General features: G+C 39.9%; 2 protein-coding genes across 2 annotated transcripts; one reads left to right on the top strand and one right to left on the bottom strand.

Annotated features, from left to right (window-relative positions):
• The first annotated feature begins 864 nt into the window (after positions 1 to 864).
• On the top strand, positions 865 to 14,844 carry ascc2 (activating signal cointegrator 1 complex subunit 2). The gene is made up of 19 exons (XM_080039030.1): positions 865 to 960; positions 2,241 to 2,350; positions 2,948 to 3,106; positions 4,933 to 5,106; positions 5,609 to 5,738; positions 6,029 to 6,096; positions 6,548 to 6,658; positions 7,078 to 7,190; positions 7,301 to 7,375; positions 7,929 to 8,033; positions 8,134 to 8,202; positions 8,449 to 8,523; positions 10,073 to 10,298; positions 10,800 to 10,996; positions 11,382 to 11,501; positions 11,917 to 12,141; positions 12,501 to 12,582; positions 12,780 to 12,874; positions 13,372 to 14,844. Exons 2-19 carry the CDS (start codon positions 2,267 to 2,269, stop codon positions 13,544 to 13,546), a joined length of 2,283 nt encoding a protein of 760 aa, XP_079895156.1. The 5' UTR covers positions 865 to 960; positions 2,241 to 2,266; the 3' UTR covers positions 13,547 to 14,844.
• A 2,209-nt stretch (positions 14,845 to 17,053) lies between these two features.
• rnf215 (ring finger protein 215) lies at positions 17,054 to 21,830 on the bottom strand (the record flags this gene model as incomplete). The annotated part of the gene is made up of 10 exons (XM_080048541.1): positions 17,054 to 17,076; positions 17,727 to 17,829; positions 18,121 to 18,264; positions 18,645 to 18,761; positions 19,054 to 19,158; positions 19,288 to 19,342; positions 19,683 to 19,768; positions 19,870 to 19,944; positions 20,116 to 20,253; positions 21,588 to 21,830. The coding sequence occupies 10 exons, from the start codon at positions 21,828 to 21,830 to the stop codon at positions 17,054 to 17,056; spliced, it is 1,089 nt and encodes a 362-aa protein (XP_079904667.1).
• Between the last annotated feature and the right edge of the window lie 610 nt (positions 21,831 to 22,440).

The raw sequence follows: 22,440 nt of genomic DNA, 5'->3' as shown, positions 1-22,440 counted from the left end.
ACTCTTTACTTCCCTAAATTGTTCTTGATAACTTGATAACTTTCAGATTCCGATTAATAAACAGAAATCATATTAAACAAATCCATCATGATTTAATATTATGGATATTGTTAGTAACTCAAATTGTATAATAGAAATATAGATGTAGAAAATAAATACATATGTGAAATTTAAAAATGTACGTGCCTTAAAGGGACACTGTAACATTTTAAGTAATTTATTAGCTAAAATCAATATCCTCATTCATAAATATGTCCTCATTGGTGTAAAATCACCTCTGCTGATAATCTGAATTATCCTCCTGAGCGGAGAATTACAAATATTAATATTACATTTTGTCCATTGAGCAGGCAAGTCTTATGGAGGAATCCATGTTTTTGGAATGTCATCAGGTGCATTGTTTAAAATTTAGAATTGTTCTTGTCCTTGAAGGCCACTGTACCTTCTGTTACTATTCTAAAGGGTTGGGGTTACCCAGGGAGTGTTGCATTCTAGAACTTTGTAGAACTTTCTAGATGATGTCATATTACACACTGCACCTTTAATTGTTGTATATGTGCCTTATACAACAATTTATTGCAAATTAAATTAAATTAAAAGCCAAATTTAGAATGTGATTCTTGAGTTTTCTTTTAAAAATATGTTTATGAATATAACATTATCTCATTGGATGTGTAGTTATTACCAGAACAATTGGAAAGATATTAGCATTTCTTTCTTCCATTACTAATCCTCAGTCTTTCACTCTGGTGCCCACAAGGGGGCGATAAACAAAATGACGTGTCGTTTTACTGCGCATGTGTATGCTCTGGAGAAAAAAAGTCCACAAAAAAAAACAAAGCGTGTCACTTCCGGTCCCGAAACAGGTGATTAGAAAACGTTTGGAAACTGAAAGAGTTGAGAGCCGTTACGACATCGATAAACATGGCCTGACTGAGCAAAAGACAGCCACATTAAGAGGTGAGAAACCATATTAACTTGTGTAATGCCTTATTTACACACGAGTCTTAAAAAGAGTCCATAGAGGCGATAAAGCCACGTTAGCGTCTCCATTCATTGTCGAGCTGTCACTTCTCTGTTGCACTTGGTGAACAGCTTTTAGCTTTAGCAGGTATTCTCTTCAGACTGTGACGCTTTTCAGCCATAATGTATATACATTTAGACACGTTTCTGACAGCCGGCGTGCTGTTATACAGTTTACTACATTACTTTTCATTGTCAGGGGTGATTTCACGCTGATACAATTAGTTAACGTTAATTTAGCTCACTAATCAAAGTGGCTGTTTGTAGCTAAAGTTAAGCTAGTTTATAACCATATGTTGTTACTGAGTTCATACAGATAAATATAGCTTTCCTTAAACTATAGGAACCCTGCTACAGATCCGTAAAATGTCTCAAAAGCCGTTGAGATGTATTTATTTAAAACAGGGACAGACCGGCATATTGACGAACATTCTCATCTACTAAATATGCAATAATAGTTACATCGTTAGCCCCTCTGGTAATGTTGATGTTTGATATGCAAGTTAAACATTTCACAACACAATTAATCAATTTATCTTAATAATAAGAAAGAAGAACACACACACACACACACACACACAGACACACAGACACACAGACACACAGACACACACACACACACACACACACACACACACACACACACACACACACACACACACACACACACACACACACACACACACACAGAGCCCAGGGCTTGTTGTACTGACATTGATATGATTGCCCTGTTTAAATCCTCTCAGCATTTTGCCCATCCTAATAATAATCAGTTTCAACCAAAGCTTGTTTGTCCTCCTCTGTTGTTGAGTCAGTGCTGCCGGTTAGAATAGTTCATTTTTGTCCTGCGTTATTATTTATTATTTTTATTATTATTCTTGTATACAGAATAGGGCGACTGTGGCTCAGGTGGTAGAGCGGGTCGGCCAATGATCCAAGGGTTGGCGGCGGTTCGATTCCCGCCCTGCCACTTGTGTCATGGTTGTTGTGTCCTTGGGCAAGACACTTCACCCACCTTGCCTCGTGTGAATGTCGATAGTTAGCCTGCTATCGGTGTATGAATGTGTGTGTGTGAATGGTAACGTGGGAATAGGAACAGTTCTCCCTTGAAAAAGACTCTCCGGTCTCAATGGGATTTACCTGTATAAATAAAGATTAAAAGAAATAAATAGAAATGTATATTGAATTTCTTTCTTTGTGTTTATATGATTTTGCAGTAAAGAACCAGAGAGAGGGAGACGCCATGGCCTGTGCCCGAGTGCCACTGGACGAGCAGCAGGTGACTGAGGCTGGTCCGCTGGGGAAGAACCACACACTGCCTGCACTGGTGAGTGGTAGTAGTACTAGCACCTCATTACATTTAGATGTTTAATTACATTTATTTTAAAGTTTGGTCTGGCTTTGCGAGACTCATTTTTAATTAAATACAGTAGGACCAAACCTTTACTACATTTTATATCCAAATTCAGAAAGAACGCAATTAGATACTATTCAAAAATGTTCCAGACCTAAAATATACTTAAACGGCAGTGTGATTCAGTATTCAAGGCAGAACGCTTTTTGTTGAAATCACTTTTTGTCAATCAGTGAACATCCCCTCACGATCCGCTACTTGCCTAGGCTCTGTCAAGCGGCATGTTGCTAGCTAGGGTGGGCCCCCCTATGTTTACATATACCCTTTGTTAACACATCCCAGTTTACAGAGCCTAGGCGGTTGTGTATTAACACCAGACATTTGTTCAGAGCACAAACACAGTACGTATGGACAGGTAGTGGACCGTGAGGAAATATTTCCTGATTTTGACAAGTTATTTTGACAGCAAGCAGTTTTTCACAATAGCTGACTCCACTTTTTAACCTGACTAACCTCCAACAAAGAGCAGTTTATCACACACTAAACCTTTTGCTTTCTGTTTCACATCAGCACCCGGCGAGGAAGGAGGAGCGATGTTTTGTGCCTTACAAGTCTCCACCGGAAGGCGGCTCTGCGGCTGAGGTGGAGGAGTTTTTGGAATATGCCAAATTCATCGTAGAAGACCTGGAATGGCTGCTGGCACTGCCCCACGACAAGTTCTGGTGTCAGGTAAGGGACTGTTAAGGACTCTAGAAACGTAAAGACCTCCTTCACCGGTGGAAATATGAAGGTGTATTGAACTCTGAGATCCTATGTAGTATTTTTGTGCAAAAAAATTCAGAAATCGGTTCATCCTAGCCTGAGAAAAGGCAGAAAGAGTGTTTTATGGTCTCACTGTCTAACCCTACATTTTACCATGTGTGAAATCACACATGGGATATGTAGGGTTAGGATTAATAGGACAGCTAGGCCAAGGGAAGACAAACCTAATTCATTATATTATAATAGCGATTTTATAATGATAGAATGCCGGTTCCATGTGGGTGAAGTATTCCTTTAAGTTACCTTTGTTTATTCAGGGAGGGACGTTGAGAGCAAGCTTTCTTTCCGAATGACTCCATGATAACAGCGCACAACTTACAAAAAGATATCAGAATTACAGACCATAAAAACGTTTAAAGACCATAAGACAATCACAAAATGTACTGCAACCCCAATTCCAAAAAAAGTTGTGACATTATGTAAAATGTTTATTTTTTATTTTATTTTTTTCTAGCATTTTATTCATTCGAAGAGAAAAAAAAAACAACCACCAAACTAATTATCAAACCCCCTCTCCTTCTCCATTTTAACCTGCAATGTTATTGTATTTAAATGTTCTATTTATATTCATTAGCTTTAAAATGTTTTATTTATATTCATTCACTTTTCTAATGTGTATTAAGTATTTAAATCTTGCCCCTGTAAAGCACTTAGAATGGCCTTGTGCAGGGCTGTACGCTTATTTTTTTAGGTGGTAGCACTGGTGCTAGCAAGCAAAAAAATTCAGTAGCACAAAAATAAATTTGGTAGCACACAAAGTATGATCGAAAACTTGCATAACCTTAACCCTTGCATTTTGCTCTAATTACCTTTGAGCATGTCATCTTGGTCTCATTTGAGATTCTCAGTTAATATTATATCCTAGTGTGTGTAGTAATAATTATGGAAAAATGAATAGGGGTGCACTGATTGCAATTTAGAAAAAAGAATATAACCTGCCAATTGCAATTTTTTGCTGATTCAGAATTATTATTATAATGTCCTTCTGTTAATTAAAACCAAACTTTAAAACATTAAACATAGCCTATTAAATAAATAAGTATACATATTGGTACAATTTAGGATAAATTAAATAGGTTGTTGTGAATGTGTTGGGAGTAGCTTTTCAGTGGCTTATTTAAAACTTTGTTTAAATAGACTAGGCTACTGTTGACTGCTCGCTGCAGCCGAATGAGTGGCCTTTCAAGCTAGAAAAAAGCGCTAACTTCCTGTTCTTACCGGCTTCAAAATAAAAGTCAACTCACGTTTGGCTAGTAACAGGCTTTTAATGTGAAAGCGCACAGGAAATGTTCTGTTTGTACACGCGCTAACTTAACTGCGGTAATGTGCCGCCTCCTTCCGGTAATTGCCGTTGGTGAAGTTTTTATACCTAGAATCGCTGCACGAGCACAGATCCCGAAGACACATATCTTTCACCAGCCAAAGTGGAGGGTGGACTCAATAACTTACTTGCCTAAGACTCATTTACCCGCAGTGTTAATGTAGAGCCCTCTAAGCAGTGTTGTGCAGCGCTCCTCTGTGTTTCAAAGACAGCCTCTCCTCATTAGCAACCTGTCGCACGAGTGCGAATGGATTTGTATTCATCATCGCACGTGATCAATTTCAGTAGCAAATGCGATCAAAACTGTCGCACTGTACAGCCCTGGCCTTGTGTCTGAATTGTGCTGTATAAATAAACTTGCCTTGCCTTGCCTTCCCTCCCCTCCTGTGCTATGCCCTGTCCCCTCCACTAGGTGGTGTTTGACGAGTCCCTTCAGAAGTGTCTGGACTCCTACCTGCACCAGGCTCCTCGCGGACTGGACCTGTCCTCTCTGGCCTCCAGCCCGGCTGTTAACGACATGCAGCGCGCCCTGCACCGCGTCGTCTTCCTCACCTTCCTCAGGATGGCCACGCACAAAGAGTCCAAGGTCAGGAGCACACAGGCTATAGGCAGGGAGGGAATAGTGAAAGTCGGAGTCAGTGATTCTGGAGAACTTTTGTTGTCAAAACCACTTTATGTCAATATCTCCTCATGATATGCTGCCTGTCCGTACTGTGTTTGTGCAACAAAAAAAAACAGTGTTAATATACTGCTTAGGCTCTCTAAACGTCATGTTGCTGGCTACGGTAGGCCCCGTTTACATCCCCTTTGTTTACATGCAAATGTACAGAGCCTAGACTGTGTTAACACTAGATTTTTTTCTTCAAGGCACACACAATATGGACAGGTAGTGAATCACGAGGAGATATTCACTGGTTTTGACGACAAGTTTGTCCCAGATTTGCTGACTGCACCTTTAACTACTAATCAATAGAAATACCAGTTAAAGTTTGATTAGTAAACTAAACTGATATCACAGCATTATCACTGCCACTCCCACATACAAAGCCCTTTGACATAATGTTGAACCTGTTTGACTGTGTCCACAGGATCACTTCATCACTCCACACGTGTTTGGAGAAATCATCTACGAGAACTTCCTCTTTGACATTCCCAAAATCCTGGATCTGTGTGTGCTCTTTGGAAAGGGCAACAGCCAGCTGCTCAACAAGATGATTGGTGAGACTTCCAGTAAAAAACCCTTTAATCCCGATAAAGGGTCTAAGGGTTTAAGGGCAGAGGGTGTCGTACTGTATGGAATGTAAAGGCTACTGAGGCAAATGTCTATTTGTGATATTGGGCTATACAAATAAAACTGATTTGATTTGAGACGTTTGTTAAGGCTCAATTGAAATCATACAGGTGTATTTCTTGATGGGAAATTAGATTAAATATGACATGATATAAAAATGTATCTGTTTAGCCCTGTGTTTGTCTCTATGTTAACTTTCACATTGAAACCATTTCAGATAACATCTTCACCCAGCAGCCGTCTTACTACAGCGACCTGGATGAGACGGTGCCAACTGTGCTACAGGTGAGATCAGATTTTTAAAAGAATAACTATACATTTGTATTAAACATGTAAGTCTGGTTGATACATGTTAAGAAATGCTCTAAAGAAGGCTTCATGCCTAAAGGTGTCGGCGTAAATGTATTGCCTGATTAAACAAGTGAAATGACAGTATTTTGTCTTCCTTAAATTGGCTACAAGGAACTTTCAGTGTGTTTTTAATTTGTCTCCTTTGGACTAAAGCGGTAGTGTTTTTACCAAGCTAGCTGTTGTTCCTGGGTGAGTGTATCTGGACAAAGGCATTAAGAAAAACTATATATAGATAGCGTTATATTTCAATCAGAGATATTTAAAAGTTTGTCGTCGCTACTTTAACTTGGTAACTTGAGATGTGCTACCTTTTTCATTACTTCTTAATAAATGTTTATGTTGGTGAAATCAATGAACTAGATATTTTATTTCCTGTGGCCTTCAGGTGTTTGACACCATCCTGAATAAGGTTGGTCTCCAGTGTGAAGGCGCCGCCATGGAGCCGATGAAGCTCAACGCAAACAAACAACCCACTGCCATGAGCATGAGCCAGCAGGTCAGACACACACACAAAATCCAGTGTTAATACACAGCCTAGGCTCTGTAGACGGGCCTATTGCCAGCTACGGGGGGCCCCTTTGTTCACATACCATTTGTTAACATACCAGTTTACAGAGCCTGGGCTGTGTATTAACAACTGTTCTTTTTTTTATGATTGTGATGAGATATTCACTGATTTTGACAAAAAGTGATTTTGCGGCAAGCTTTCTCCGGAATCGCTGACTCCACATTTGAATTGATTTGCTAGTGTTGACAGAAGAATCAAGCTGCCATTGTTTAATGTTAAAGTTCGAACTGAGAAAAGACATACAGCCGATTTTTCCTGATTGTTTCCACTGCAGCTTCCACAGACCGTGGACACTGCTGCTGCTACATGTCATTGATAATGTGCATTTTGTTTTGTGTCTCATTCAGGAACTGGTGGATCTCCTGCTGTACCTGTGTGACTCCACCACCACCATCCACACCTTCATGGACATCTTCCCCGCTGCCTGCTCTAGCTTCCACTGCCATGGCTTCCTCACCAGGTAGGTACACACAACATGGAGGCAACTGGCTAATCCAGCTGCTTTTAGTAACGACACACGGTCATAAAAGTACATTTTTCATGATCATTATGTTTTCGTCTCCCTGGCAGACTCACCTCATTTTACGAGACCGCCGTGCCTGACCTGGAGAAGGCAGTGAAGAAAAGAAACTTTGATGATAAAGGGTCAGTTAAAGATATTTAGATATTACATGTACAGATACTTCTACTGAACAGATTTTTGGATGCAGCCTTTTTTATTTTTTATATAAATTACTAAAATACTATGTTCACGTCTTAAAAAGGCCATTTTCTGCACGTTTATTCGGACAAAATGTATCAAAAATTCAGGCAATTAGGAACATATGAACTCATGCTTCTCTAATCCTTCTGTAATGACTGTCAGAATAGTCCTAAGAATGATTATGGAAAAGTTTAGTTGATGTAAGTGCTTGAGAGAATAGAACAAAACTAATGTTGAGATAATGGTTGTATAGGATAAATATTCAAAAGCAAACAGACGAGGTCCAGTAAAATCAACACTTCAATTTACTTTTTGACCTTGTATTTGTACAAGTATGAAATAAGACAAATAAAAACTCAAATTGACCAGTGCTTGAAAAAAAACAATGTTTTGGCCTGCAATGTCTCACCTTTAGTGCTAATCTAAGATGATTAGTCCTACTCGCTGAACAGTTAACTGAATGCTGGTGAATAACCTTCCAAACCATCCTTCTAGCCTCCAGGAGGAGCTGTGGAAGAGACTGTCTCACTCCTGTCGTAAGATGGTGGAGACAGCTCACCTGCTGCTGCACCACACCTGTCTGCAGCCCATTCTGGAGGGGTGAGACCCACCACACTCTCAATGTGCTTTTCAGAAGATTTTGTGCATATCACATACCGGTACACACGTATTAACTCTGTTGATGTCTGTTTCCTCGCAGGGGAGAAAACATCCTTACGTTTGCAGAGGAGCTCCTACAACATTTCACAGCCTTTTTACCTGAGAAAAGGTGAAAAAAAAAATATATATATATTTTTAAAAATATAAATATTTTTTTTTTAAACAATTTATTGAACATGTTTAAATAATCGTATTAGCAAAACCAGAATTGTTAAAAATCACTCACAAAGATCAGACTTTAACTTCAAGGAACTTCTTAGTCCCCATCACATCTCATGTGGTCTGTTTGACCTTTTTTTTTTTTTTTGTAAAAAGTGTCTGACGGTTTTTACTTTTCTGTCTCTCCGTGCTTCAGGTTCCTGTCTGACTATGACGAGCAGTTCCCCATAGCAGACGACATCAGCCTCTTACAACAGGCCCTCCCCGTCATGTATCCTCATCAGCTTTACTTTATTCCTACGATTTCTATTTGCGATGCTGTGCTTAAAAATAACCAAAACCGTTTGAAGGGTGTTTTAGCATGCAGAGGTTATTCAATGTAAACATATTCTTAAATATCGTAAAAATTGATACACAATATTTGATGGTTCCATTTTCTGAAATTTCCGTGGTGTCACATTGTAGTAAATATAATATTTTTCGAGTTTTGGGACAAAAAAAAACATTTCACAACCTCGTCTTCCCCCTTCAAAATATTACAATGGGTATTTTATTTGTTTTGCTAATGTTTCATACACCAAATGATAACTAGATTCATCCAGAATATATAATAATATGATCAATAAAGATAAGTTAGTTAAAGCTGGTGTATGTGATTTGTGATTGGTCAAAATTAACATGAGCGGTACACTTTGACCAATCAGAGCGATTCTAAAAAAAAAAAAAGTTCTTATTGGCTGTTGGGACTGTCCATTCACTTTGGCACCGACGTTGTTGGTGTAGAGCAGGGGTCCCCAAACTTTTTTCACTGAGGGCCACATACAGAAAAATCTACGAAGGGCCGGGCCACTTTGCAAAAATAACACATTTATCAGGACATGTAGCTGCTCTGATGTTTAGTTTCATAGTGTCTTCGTAAATTGTAATCCTTCTTCACGGCAACACTTTCCTTGCACATTAAACAGACACATTTCCCCTCTTGTTTATATGCCAATGATACACCCAGTGTTTTCTGCCTTTGCGTCCAATGTCCAGCAGGGTGAAAATAGTATCCAGCCGAGGTCCCGACCCTCCTAGGAGGGTCCGGGGGTATGCCCCCCCGGGAGATTTTTTTAAAGTTTTTAAAGCGAAATGCATGAATCTGGTGCACTTTGAGAGGGAAATTAAGAGGCTAAATCTGAAGAATTTTGTATGAAAAAAAAATGGAGACACTGTGTCAGATGAATTAGAAGCTATTGGAGAAGGACGCATAGATTTTCAATAATAATATTAATTTAAAATAAAATATTATGCAGGGTCCTCTGGGATGGGCTTGTTGCTAATTTTCTTTTATGGGACATATTTCTTTGTAATATAATGAGTGCATTTAAATTATTTAAAAATTAAAAGCCCCATATTACATTATATTTTTAAAATGTGCCACGGGCCAATCAATCAGTGTTTGACACCCCTGCACTAGTGGGTTAACGAAGAAATGCAAAAAAAAAAAAAAATTCAAAGGGCCATATTACATTATCATTTTTAAATCGGCCGCGGGCCAATAAAAAGCGGGCCGCATTTGGCCCGCGGGCCGTAGTTTGGGGACCCCTGGTGTAGAGCGTGTCGGGGAGGGACCATAAGTGGAGCAGTTAAGGTATTTGGATTCAAATCTCTATCCCAACTGCTATTTTCTCCCCAAATTCTCAACCCCAGCTTTAATGTAGCCATAATCAAGTCAACAGCCATCGTTGAGTGACATTTAGGATGTCAGAATGCTCATTTATTACCGCTGGGAGACGATATTAGTTGTGTTAGTTCCTTGACGGCCTGCCTTCCCCCAGCGATGAGACCAGGACGTCCTACCTGCTGCAGGGTGTGGAGAGCGCCTGGGACAGTGTGGGCCGAAGGAAACCCCCTGGACACGCCCACAACAGAGGCCCAAGTCACGCCCACATGGGACCGTCAGCCAATCACAGAGCAGCAGGCGGCGATGATGTCAGAGAGCCGGAGGGAGAGAGGCTGAGGGGAGCGGAGGCCATGTTGGATGTTCCCCAGAAAGGAAACAATGTGAGTTATGTCATTATTATAGTAAATAAATAAATTAGATTAATGGTCATTTATAAAGATCAGTGTCTTATATTCATTGTCAGTGGTAAAGAAGAAGCTGAAGAATATGGTGAAATATAAGGCCAGAAATAATTAATATATCTTATTTGGTTTTGTTTATAAAATGCCCCCCAAAAAATGCCTGTTATGATTTCCCATAGCCCAAGACGATGCCTTCAAATGTGTAATTTGTTTTAAAGTGCAAAAAAATATGAAAATATTCAGTTTACTATCATAAAAAAATTATAAAAATCTACTTATTTTATTTGAGAAGCTAATCTCAGAATATGCTTTGATTTTGAGTTTAATTGTTGAGTTATTGTGGTGTTCACTGCATTAAAGTTTAGACATAAATATCCATACAATGTCAGCTGTTTGCTCAAATTTTATGCTGGAAAGTAGCTAAAAAAAAATCTGGTAAATGTATGTATTTTTCTTATATTTTCTGCATTGTGTCCTCAGGGTGCTGTGTGCCCGGTGAGTGCGGCGGAGCTGGAGTCTCTGCTGTCTTGTATCCTGGAGCTGCTGCCTGACTTTGGGGAAGGTTTCCTCTTGGCCTGTCTGGAGGAATACGGCTTCAACTCTGAACTCGTCATTAACAACATACTGGAGGATCGACTGGCACCCAACCTGGACAAACTGGACAGAGCCATGCCCAGGTAAACCAAGCACACACATAGACACACACACACACACACACACACACACACACACACACACACACACACACACACACTAACAAACACATTACGGTAGTCAATAAAAAAAACATGTTGATATTTTTTTTCTAAAATTAAATGCAGTAATCTAACATATCTTTTGCATATCATTTTGAGTAAATGGAGCGGGCAATATTGAAGTAAAGGGGGAATTGAAAAAGGGCAATTTTGTGATATATATATATATATATTTTTTTTTTACCTTTATTTATACAGGTAAATCCCTTTGAGACCAAAGACTCTTTCACACACACATTCATACACCGATAGCAGGCTAACTATCGACATTCACATTTTGACCCCTGTTCCTCTCTTGTCCTCTCAGGCCGGTGAAGGAGGAGCTTCCTAACGTGCTGGACGTGCGCTCCAACGTGTTTGATGACGATGAGTTTGACGTGTTCCGCAGAGAACAGGTGGACATGTCGCGTGTCTGGAAGGGACGCAGGTGAGAGCACGCTGTAGAAACACTCACTGATCAAACATTTCAATAAACATCAGTAACATCACAACACTTTTGTTCTAATTACCTGGAAACTGTTGTACATTAATTTAGCGATTTCCCTATTGTATGAAGAATTTCTGGCAAAATATTTGATACTTTATCAATGACAATATTGTTGATACAATTATTTACTTTGGAGAAATAACTGTTATCGGCTATGGTAAATGTTAATAGGTCCTCCCTCCCCCCATTCATAGTCAAAATAAGATTACACACAATACTTTTTGTTCATTTTCTGTTCAGACGGAGGACCAGGCTCAGTGTTACAGTGAATTGACCCCTGCTGGCTCCTCCATATAACCGCCTATGTAAGACTAAGGCAGGTGTAATTTAATGTTTTTGTTTTTTTCATTTGCAGGAAAGGAGAGAACGCTCGAGAGATGCTTAACGACAAGCAGCACATAGAGGCTCAGAGGGAGCGTTACCATGCCTACGAGACGGTGGTTGATGAGGTCATCCTGGAGCCGGGACAAACCGCCGCTGACTTCGGATTGGACGACTACGATGACGAGTACGATGACACGTACGACCAGAACCAGGTGGGAGCCAATGACCTGGATGGAGACAGTCTACTCAGCAGGAGGTAAGATATCTTTCTCCTTCATTCCCACTGCGATACGTACTTTAAATACGGCCAAATAGACAACCCTCTCTAATACAGCTTTGCCTTACACACATGCTTTCACTATTTTATTGAACTGTTTGTGTGAGTCTTATGTTGTTTTTATTTTATTTGTGCCACAAACTGAAGGCATTTTTCTCTCCCTATGTGGTAGACAATGAAGTATTTTTTAAATTTAATTGAATTTGGTCACAATGGAGTTTTGGACACGGAGAAGTAGACTTTAAAATGTTGACATAAACTCTTAAACTTGGAATGTGTTGATCTTGTGGTGGATGCTAACTGCCTTTTTCATCGTGTGGTTGTGTTTTTGTCTCCAGGCCGTTCACGATCCCACAGATTCTGAGGAAAGGAAACCGACACGAAGAGGAGGAAGAGGAGGAGGAGGAAGAACCTATACCGGTACTGAAGTCATTCACAAAATGGCAGATCCAAAATTACTGCTAAAATAATATTGTTTTTGCTGAGTTTTGAATACTAAACGTAAAGTTTAAATACGTTTTTATAGTAGAATACTGTATTGCATTTTTCTACAGCCGTGTGGTCGCTTAATCTGCACGTTTTTTATTTATTTTATTTGTGTTCACATTTCCTTTCAGAACAATGTAAACAGGGACCAGTTTGTGCAGGACCCGGCCATGCTGCGGGAGCGGGCTGAGGCTAGACGAGCGGCCATGCATCATCAGCGCAGAGGGTAAGGGCAACGCTCACTACCATACGATAACAAGTACGCTGAATCTCTCACTCTGTCCAGCTGAGTATCCATCCAAGAAGTATTTTCGAGTTCTTTCGATTTACGGAAGGCAGTCCAGAACATCCTGTGTTTATGAACAGTACTAAAATCAAAGTAAATTTTGTTTCACCATGGCCATATTACCGTTATTAATCTGACAGTCACATATAAATACAATGCATCCTGCAATCTCGCTTTAACACGCTTCCTAAACAAATCCACAGCCAACAGCTCGCGCTAGTAAATATATTTAGGACAGCAGGTGCTTGTGTGGTAAAAACCCTACCACTATAGTCCAAAGAGGGCGCTAGAACCAACAAAAAACTAAAGTTCGACGTAGCTACTTTTAGGTGTTTTTCATATTCAGAAAATGTATGAAATAAAAAAGGGGTTAGGGTTGTAAACATACTTTTTTCACCTGTTGTCTCCCTTTGTTAACTTCCATCCGTCTCTTCCAGTGTCCGCCCCCCGGAGCGCCCCAGTAACGTGGTGGGCGGTCCCAAAGGCCAGGGCCAAAGCAAGGAGACATTCCTGGACCGGCGCAAGAAAGAGGCCAACAAGAGCCGAGGGGGAAACCACAACCGACGCTCTATGGCCGATCGCAAGAGGAACACAGGCATGATCCCCTCCTGAAAACCCTACTATGGGACAGGCCCATTGCTCCATAAACCAAACCTATTGAGATAGCAGGGAGGTGAGGGACTGACTGACTGACTGACTGTCGCAGCTTCAAGGAAAAGGCCACACACACAGTTTTTCAGTTGCATTAGTTTACTTGACTTTCTTTAGGCCATATTTTTGACCTTTTTTTTTGAGATCACAAGTTGCTAAGCACCTTGTTTTGAAATGGGTTGTGTGAGACTCTGAACATCTACTTTTTAAAGTATTTGGGCCTTTTTTAAAGGGCTGGGTTTCAGCTCTTTTTGGGCCTGAATATTTATTTTTTCTTTTAAAGCTCATTAAAAAAATAATGATAATAACTGAAAGTCCTGAGTTTTTCAGCCAGAGACAAAAAAGAATGAGACGTTTTATTTTATTTGCCAAGTAACAAATCAGTTTATTGAGATCCGCAGTGGGCGATCTTTGACATCATCATAATGGGAAATAGATAGAACGACATAGGAGTAAAAAAAAAAATGGAAGCGACAACCAGGGAGAGATAGTGGCTCCTTGTGTAGCTGGAAGAACAATTCTTGACCTGTTGAACAAGTTTGGCCTCTCAGCTCTCTCACTTACTCATTGTGTGTGAGTACGAGTAGCTAGTGTGGAAGTATGTACCGTTTAGAGTGCATGCCATGTGCTGTCATCCACCCAGTTCACACAACTGTTGCCCAGCCTTCGTAAACACAACATAACAAAAGTCTGTAACAAAAAAAAAGACTCTCCCCGCGTTCTAAATCACATACTCTTTCTTTTTACTACATTACATACTAAAGTACAGAAGAGTTTTACAGGCCACAGGAGAGAAAAATAAATGTCTAGAATAAAGACGAATACTCCAAAATGCAATTGGAGTTAGTGGGGCATTTATGTATTTTTTCAGAACTACAATTACTACAATTGAAGTGCATGTATTGGGACATCCTAAATCTTTTTCTGGCGTACTAAATAGTATAGAAGTATGGGGATTGGAACGCAGGGATTGTGACCATCTCATAATGACGCTGTTGTGTTTGGATGCATGTGCTGTTCAAAGGGGCGTCTCTCAGTTCGAGCTGTGGAGAAAATTCTCCCGACACGTTGCCAACATGCTCACTTATTTTCTAATGAAGAGAACAGATATCTATATCGGAGCATTTTGTAACAAAAAAAAGCACATGTAATCGCTTTTCTTGTGAGTTGACAATGAAAAAAAACAAAACATAAAATAAATACAATAATACTATGTTTTTGAAAAATCCTTTGAGTTTGCGTCGTCAATGACAGAATGCAACAAAAAATAAAATCAGTTTTCACAGTAGAGAGAGTTGGAGATGTTTCGGAGTACGGCTGTACGGTCAGAGCTGAAATTCTGATCTGTATTTTCTAGTTGGGATAGAGTATTCTTTTGTTTACCTTCCACCATTGGGAGGTAAACTACATTGTTGTGATACAGCATTTGATACAACAGCCTCAAATTGGACTCTATAATAGATTCTTTCTGTATGTCAACATACAGTTTAGGTATAATTTACTGTTAGAGATGTTGGTTGGTGTGTTTTGTACCATTGGACAGTCAGACTAGGGCTGTGTTCAAAAAACCCTACTAACGTCATACTCAACATGTATATACTACATACTGTCTACTTAACGATCGATTGTGTATGCGAGGTTCGTCGGACCGTTTACACTGAAGAATACAGAAGCAATAAAGATTTTTTTTTTTTAAATCCATGTTTGAAAAAACGCAATGCATTGTGGGGCGGTTGAGGTAGGAAAAGTATCCTATCGATCCATACACAAAATCTTCCCGGAAGTAAGTACTTATCAGGGCATTTCTTGCCTAAACAAACTTGCATACACAACCATAACATACTCAAATTGACGTCAAAATTAGTATGAGTAGGATGTTAGTAGGGCTTTTGGTTTGAGTAAGACGATAGTAGGGCTTTTCGAAACAGCCCAAAAGTTACAGCTGTCTTCTGGTCTTTATATGCTAAGCTAAGACTGTAGCTAATTTACTGTACAGACATGAGGAGTGGTGTCAGTCTTTTCAAGTACGTTAACTCCCGACAACAAAGCAATAAGCAGAAAAGCATATATATATATTTTTTTTTTCCATGAATACCTTAAAAATAAAAATCTTACCAATTTTCTTTTCTCTGTACCAGATTAAAATGAATGTTTATGTACAAAATTGCAATTATTAGTATTGCCTGTGCAGCCGTACGTCAGGAATAAGAGAACTAGTTTCACGTGATGTATGAGATGGGTTTCTGTTTTGAGTTTGCAGTCAAACTATTATTGATTTCTTCACACAAACCATGTACGTAAAAAAAATATCAAATAAGGAAAATTGAACTGAGCCTATATATGGCCTCTACAAAATGTTCAACCTAACATCTTTTAACATCTCTATTGCTAAATGTTTAAAACAGTGCAGCTTGATTGGCAAATGTAACATACTTAACTCAAGTCTAAATAATATGGTTCAGGAGGTTTGTTTGTGGTTTGGGTTTCTTTCACTCTTACGTTATAAGGCAAGTTGAGGACAAGTACAAAAAAAGGTTTTACACGTGTTCTGCTGGCAACAGTAGCACAGCTACGTCTCAACGACTACCTCTACAATTAATATCGAATAGCAAAGAATGAGTTTGGACACATTTTAACTCCACTTTAAAGTGGCTGTTTGACATCATTTGGACCTAATGTGAACATTGACACTGGTCATTCGATTAATACGTCCATGCTTGACGTAATAAAGCATTGAATGGCCATGCAGAAAATACTGACACGCTCCGGTTTTCAGTGTTTTCCGATTTTAAAAAAGGTAGAGAAAGCTTGTTGTCTACATCACTTTGTCAAAGTCAGTGAATATCTCCTCACGATCCGCTCGCTGCCTGTATGTACTGTGAGCTGGGGAAAAAAATCCAGTATTACTAGTCCGCCTAGGCTCTGTTAACTGATATGTAAACAAAGGGTAGCAACATGCCTGTTTACAGAGGCTGTGTATTAACAGTGGATGTTTTACCAGCGCGCACAGAGTATGGACAAGAGATATTCACTGATTTTGACTACAAGCGTTCTCCAGAATCACTGACTGCACCTTTTTAAAAGCCGAAGGTGCTGAGCTGTTTTACACATAAACAAAGCGGACAAACACGGTCGTCGTAAGTCACATCTTCACTGCTGTAGATCAAAATTCAAACAAATTTTTTTTTTAACCATAGATAGTATATAAAATGTTAACAGTAACATGATCCCAGGGAGAAGTACTGTTCACACCACAGTACCGCTACAGTACATAGTCATAGTATATTGTTTTTTTTACTACCGAATGTCAGACCATTCCACAGTCTGGACAGTGACGGCTGTGAGAAGCTTATATTTTTCTCCCATAACCCTTTGCTGGAAGGAGGAAGGCGTGAGGTCGGTTTAAAAAAATTATTGGAGTGTCACAGAAGAGACGAGATTTGGATCCCAGAGCTGGCGTGACGAACGTTAACTGTCTTTGCACACGCTGCCTGTAGAAAGTCAGAGGAGAGAGAGACATTTAGATTTAGAGCTGAAACAGTAGAAGAGAGAGAGTGAGATTTCAATTTAAAACATTATGAATTAATATATATATATATATTTTTTATTAACTGATCATTTGAAACAGTAGATGTATGGGTGCTTAGAACAATGTTGTAAATTGATTTAGATCTTTTGTTTGGGATTTTTTTGCCTTTTATTGAAAAACTGATCGTATAGACAGGAAGCGCCGAGAGAGTGAGAAGTTATATGTTATTGAGCAAAATTGCCCAAAATGTCCTCGTTCCAATTACTTAAAAATAAATATGTACTAGTCCTCGAAGTCTTACAACTATGATGATAACAAACTAAATATCTTCAGATGTTATACTGGATTTTATACTTTAATGGAGATAATGATTAATCAAAAAGTACTGTACACCGTTCAACTGTGTATTTCAGTACACTGTGACATCACTAGTGGGGGTGGCTAAATGTGCAGAAGCGCTTAATCTGACCACACCCATCAGTGATGTTTGGTTGAAACATTTAACAGTGAGACTGACACTGCTTTTCAGCCTGGTGTTAATACATTATTTAAAAGTCAAAAATCAACAAAAGTGTTTATGTTACGGCGCACTATGCTGTGTTTTGAACTTACTGAGGATGCTGCGTTTGCACAGAGGACAGGTGTGCTGCAGCAGGAGCCAGGGGTCCACACAGTCTCTGTGGTATTCATGACGACAGGGAAGCACCCGCAGACACTGAGGCCACAACACAATAAGCACATAATGCACAATCACATGGTGTGTGGCGGTTATTATTATTATTTTTTTTTTTATTCATTAGGAAATTCAAATTACATCACATCCACTGACAGTACAAATGGAAATTCAATAATTAACAGAAGAGCTGTACAAAATGTATACATTTATATACATATATATTGTGTAACGCTTTTTAAATCTGAAAATGTGACAAAATGCATAGAGCAGACCAGTGGCAGTATATTCATGTAATTAAGTACTTGTAGAGTGTATATGGTGTTGTCTGACCTGGTTGTTGTTGAACGGCTCCAGACAGACAGCACAGTTATCCGTCTCTGTCGACTGAGACGGGTCACACCACGGTTTGGGCTTACGATAGGTTTTAGTCTTCAGGGAGGACATTGTCTTCAGGACGTCCTGTTTAGGAAGAAGCTGAGGAATACATCACATGACATGTTGTAGAAGCAAATAACATAACTTCCAATAACGTAATAATATTTCAGTTTTGAATGTAGTAATAAAAGGCGATAATTTGACAACAAACTTTCTCCAGAATCAACGATTCCACCTATAGCCTACATTTAGTATTGGCCTGAATCTGCAATTTAACTAAATATATCAGATACATGTAGTAGAGTAAGATCTCTACCTCTGTACTGGATTCTAAATTGGGATTAGGTGGTTTGCGTTTTGGGGGGGGAGGGGCGAAGCAAAGAAAGATACATTTTAAAGACATTAAGTAAAAAAGCACATGCAAAGGAAAACAAAAGACCAAATCGAAAGCAAAGTGAGAATAGAGTGTAGTGTTGCACCTCCATGTCGTCGTTGGGCGGACGGTCCTGGTAATGCCAGCGAGCCTGAACGATGACTCCTGTGCTCAGGATCAGAGCCACCAGGAGAACTGTGTCCCACAACTGCTGCAGGTACTTCTGTAAACACACACACAAACACACACACACCCCAGAGAGACACGCGCATGCACGCGCACACACACACACACACACACACACACGTTATCATCTGTGTTTAATTTTCATATCATTTAAATATAACTATGTTTATCAGTCTGTAGCCACAACACCACAACTCAGCTACTACAGAAGAGGAGGACATGCAAATTAACACAGTTGTGATGGTTAGGGTAAGGGGCTAGGGAATGCATTATGTATATGAGTGTCCTCACAAACATAGAAGTACATTATGTGAGTGAGTGAGTCCCACCTGGACTTGTGAGTTGGTCTCCCCCGTACAGATGACTCCCTGCCACTCCCCGTAGCGCCCGCCTCTGGAGCGGCCACAGCTGGACCACAGCGTGAGGGTCGCGCCCTAGTGCCCCAAACAACCAACACACACAGTCAGCTCAGCCTGTTCACTCACCTTGACAGACACACACACACACACACACACACACACACACACACACACACACACACACACACACACACAGGAGCTCACCAGGTCGTCCGGCACTATCCTCTTGTACGTGATTTTTGCTGTCGCTTGCAGTCCCCTAAATAGAAAAAAAAAGTGTTATTTTAGTGCAAATAACACACACTAACACTCACACATTTGTACGGCTATACTTGTGAGAACATTATTTGACATAATGCATTCCATAGCCTAGCCCCTTGTCCTCCTCACTCCAATGGTTAAAAGCCAAAACTGGTCCTCACAAAGATGCATGTACAAATTCACACACAAAAAAATAGATGTACAAGTGCGCACACCCACTCTTGTGATTTGAGAGGGAAAAAAGTAAATGTGAAAATTTCCATGTTGGCAGTAACTAACAATCATAATATTTACAGTAATGTTGTGTACTCTTTTATATACTATCTATATGTTTGTACCTCAGCAGCGCTCCAATCAGCTTGGTGACATTTTCAGACGTCTGGATCACAATGATGGGCTTGGACAGCACCTGAGACAGATCCATCTACAGCAGGAAACGGGCAGCGTTTAAACACACACACACGCACACACAAAATAGCAACTGCAAAAGCCCACACAGATGTAGATTTGAGTGTGTGCGTTTACCTCACTGACTGGGTGGTTTTGGTTGAGAGCCAGAATAATGAGCGCAGACGCTCCGAGGACCAAGGCTCGCTTCATCTGTAACAGAGAAGGATGAATGGCAAGGTTGATGTACAAGTAAAGCAGTACAAAGTGCTCAAAGTACTTTAGCACTTTTTTACATATAGGCAAAGAGCAGCATTATAATGACTTTCATACTAGCAGAAATGCTTTTAAAATATGTATAAGAATAAGATTTAGAGTTCTTACTTTATTAACCATTGCATCGGTGAAGGACTCTTGGTTTCCGGTGGAGGCTTTGCTGTCATCTATCTCCACGGGAACCACGCCAATCCACAGCTCCTGATCTATGACGTCAGCCTCGGCCTGCGTCTCCTCATCCTGGACCTAAACCGACAATTAATAGTCTATTAATATGACCTTTAACATGTTATTTTATTATGTAAGCCTATACGCTCACCGGCCACTTTATTAGGTACAGTAGTTCATTTTCTTGTTAACACATATAACTCATCAGCCAATCACATGTCAGCAACTCTATGCATTTCGGCATGTAGACCTGGACAGGACAACGTATTGAACTTAAAACTGAGCAACAGAATGGGGAAGAAAGGGGTTTTAAGTGACTTTGAACATGGTAATGTTGAGGGTGCGAGGAGGGCTGGTATGAGTATTTCAGAAACTGCTGATCTACTGGGATTTTCACTCTAAACCATCTCTAGGGCTTACAGAGAATGGTCTGTAAAAGAAAAACATATGCAGTGAGTGGCATTTGTGTGGACGTAAAATTCCTTGTTGAAGTCAGAGGTCAGTGGAGGATGGGCAGACTGGTTCGAGATGATAGAAAGGCAACAGTAACTCAAATAACCACTCATTAAAACCAGGGTATGCAGAATACCATCTCTGAACACAAAACACGACCAACCTTGAAGCAGATGGGCTACAGCAACAGAAGACCCCACCGGGTGCCACTCCTGTCAGCTAAAGACAGGAAAATTAGGCTACAATTCTCACAGCATCACCAATATTGGACGATAGAAGATTGAAAAATCATGCCTGGTCTGATGATTCTCGATATAAGTTGCGACATTCAGATGGCAGGTTCAGAGTTTGGCGTAAACAACATGAAAGAATGGATCTATCCTGCCGTGCACCATCAACCATGCCATGTTCAAAGTCACCTAAACCCCCTTTCTTCTCCATTCTGATGCTCGGTTTGACTTCAGTACATTGTCCTGACCACGTCTAAATGCCTAAATGCATTAAATTGCTGCTATGTGATTGGCTGATTAGCTTTTTGTTTTTATAAGCCTCAGAACAGGTGTACCCAATAAAGAGGCCGGTGAGTGTATATTGCATAATTTACCATCTTCTGATGTTGCATACAATCTACAGACAAAAAACATAAATCATAGAGAACATAACTAGGCAAGTCCAAACATATTTAAATAGAAAATGAACAATAAAAAAATATTATAAGAAGAAGAGATAGGCCTATGTGCAATAGCAATTATACTTTTTTTTAAAGACAAGATGACAATTGTGTAGGAGTAGCCTAAGTAATATAATTTTTAAAAAAAATCTCCAAATATCACAGTTTATAAACATAACGTGTTAAGGTTATTCACCATACACTTGCAGCTAAGGTGCATGCAGTCAGTTTTCAGCAGGCATGCAGAACTCTGCATAACACCTGTTATGTCTGAGTCTGACCTACTCACCAGCACCAGCTCTCCCTCCAGCTCTTCTTGGCCCTCTTGGTCCATGGGCTCGGAGGTTCCAGTACCGCTACCGGGCTCCCCCACCACCTCGCCCCGCAGCAAAGCACTGACGCCCGGCCGCTGCTCCAGGAAAACCTCCACTAGAGCGACTTGGTCCGCGCCGACCACCAGCCCCGACCACCGCAACAAAAGTAGCGGTAACCCGGTTAACAACAAACGGCACCAGCAACGAGCTGAAGCCATGGCAACAATGACACAGCTGGAGATACAGCTGTCAAAACTGTAATAAATAAACAAACTAAATCAGCTGTTACCTGTCATTTTGGGAAAAGATGCAAGCTAGCCTTTTTTTGTCCGCCAGTTGGCCAGACATAAGCTTCGAAGAATGTAAACAAGCAAAGACCGCTTCCGGCAACAAACGGAAGAAGCGGGAGGATTGTTATCTTGCTCACAAGGCTGAAAACTGGTGCATTAGGCCTACCGGGAAATAGGCTAGGTTATGCAATAATATAGGCCTATAGTAATTTTAGGTAAAAATACGCCATACTGAGATAAAGAAAGAAAATGTCGATTCAAGCCTAAATTGTTCTGAATTTATTTCCGTTCATTTACAGTTAGTAACCTTTTTTGACAGTTAAGTGTATTTATCCTATAACCAGAGAAGAAATTAGCCTATCCATTTGAAAGAATGTTGTCTCATTATTCCATCTCCGCTTTGAAGCCATGACTCACACCCTGCTGCAATGAGAGTGATGTATAAAATATACAAACTGGTATTTAACTTCTATAACAGGGATTAGGAGTTAATCCTAATTGTCACAGTCTGATATTTTGAGTTTTAAAGAGAAATAGC

This window comes from Ammodytes marinus (genome assembly GCF_949987685.1).
Source record: "Ammodytes marinus genome assembly, chromosome: 2".
Taxonomy (NCBI): Eukaryota; Metazoa; Chordata; class Actinopteri; order Uranoscopiformes; family Ammodytidae; genus Ammodytes; species Ammodytes marinus.
The sequence above is the reverse complement of the archived record's forward strand: the minus strand, read 5'-3'. Positions and strand labels throughout refer to the sequence as shown.

Bases quoted from the DNA above. Each gene is read 5' to 3' on its own strand.
- ascc2 (XM_080039030.1), top strand. From the start codon at position 2,267: ATGGCCTGTGCCCGAGTGCCACTGGACGAGCAGCAGGTGACTGAGGCT. The intron at 5,739-6,028 runs GTGAGACTTCCA...AAACCATTTCAG, and splicing joins GCTGCTCAACAAGATGATTG to ATAACATCTTCACCCAGCAG. The intron at 10,299-10,799 runs GTGAGTTATGTC...TTGTGTCCTCAG, and splicing joins TTCCCCAGAAAGGAAACAAT to GGTGCTGTGTGCCCGGTGAG.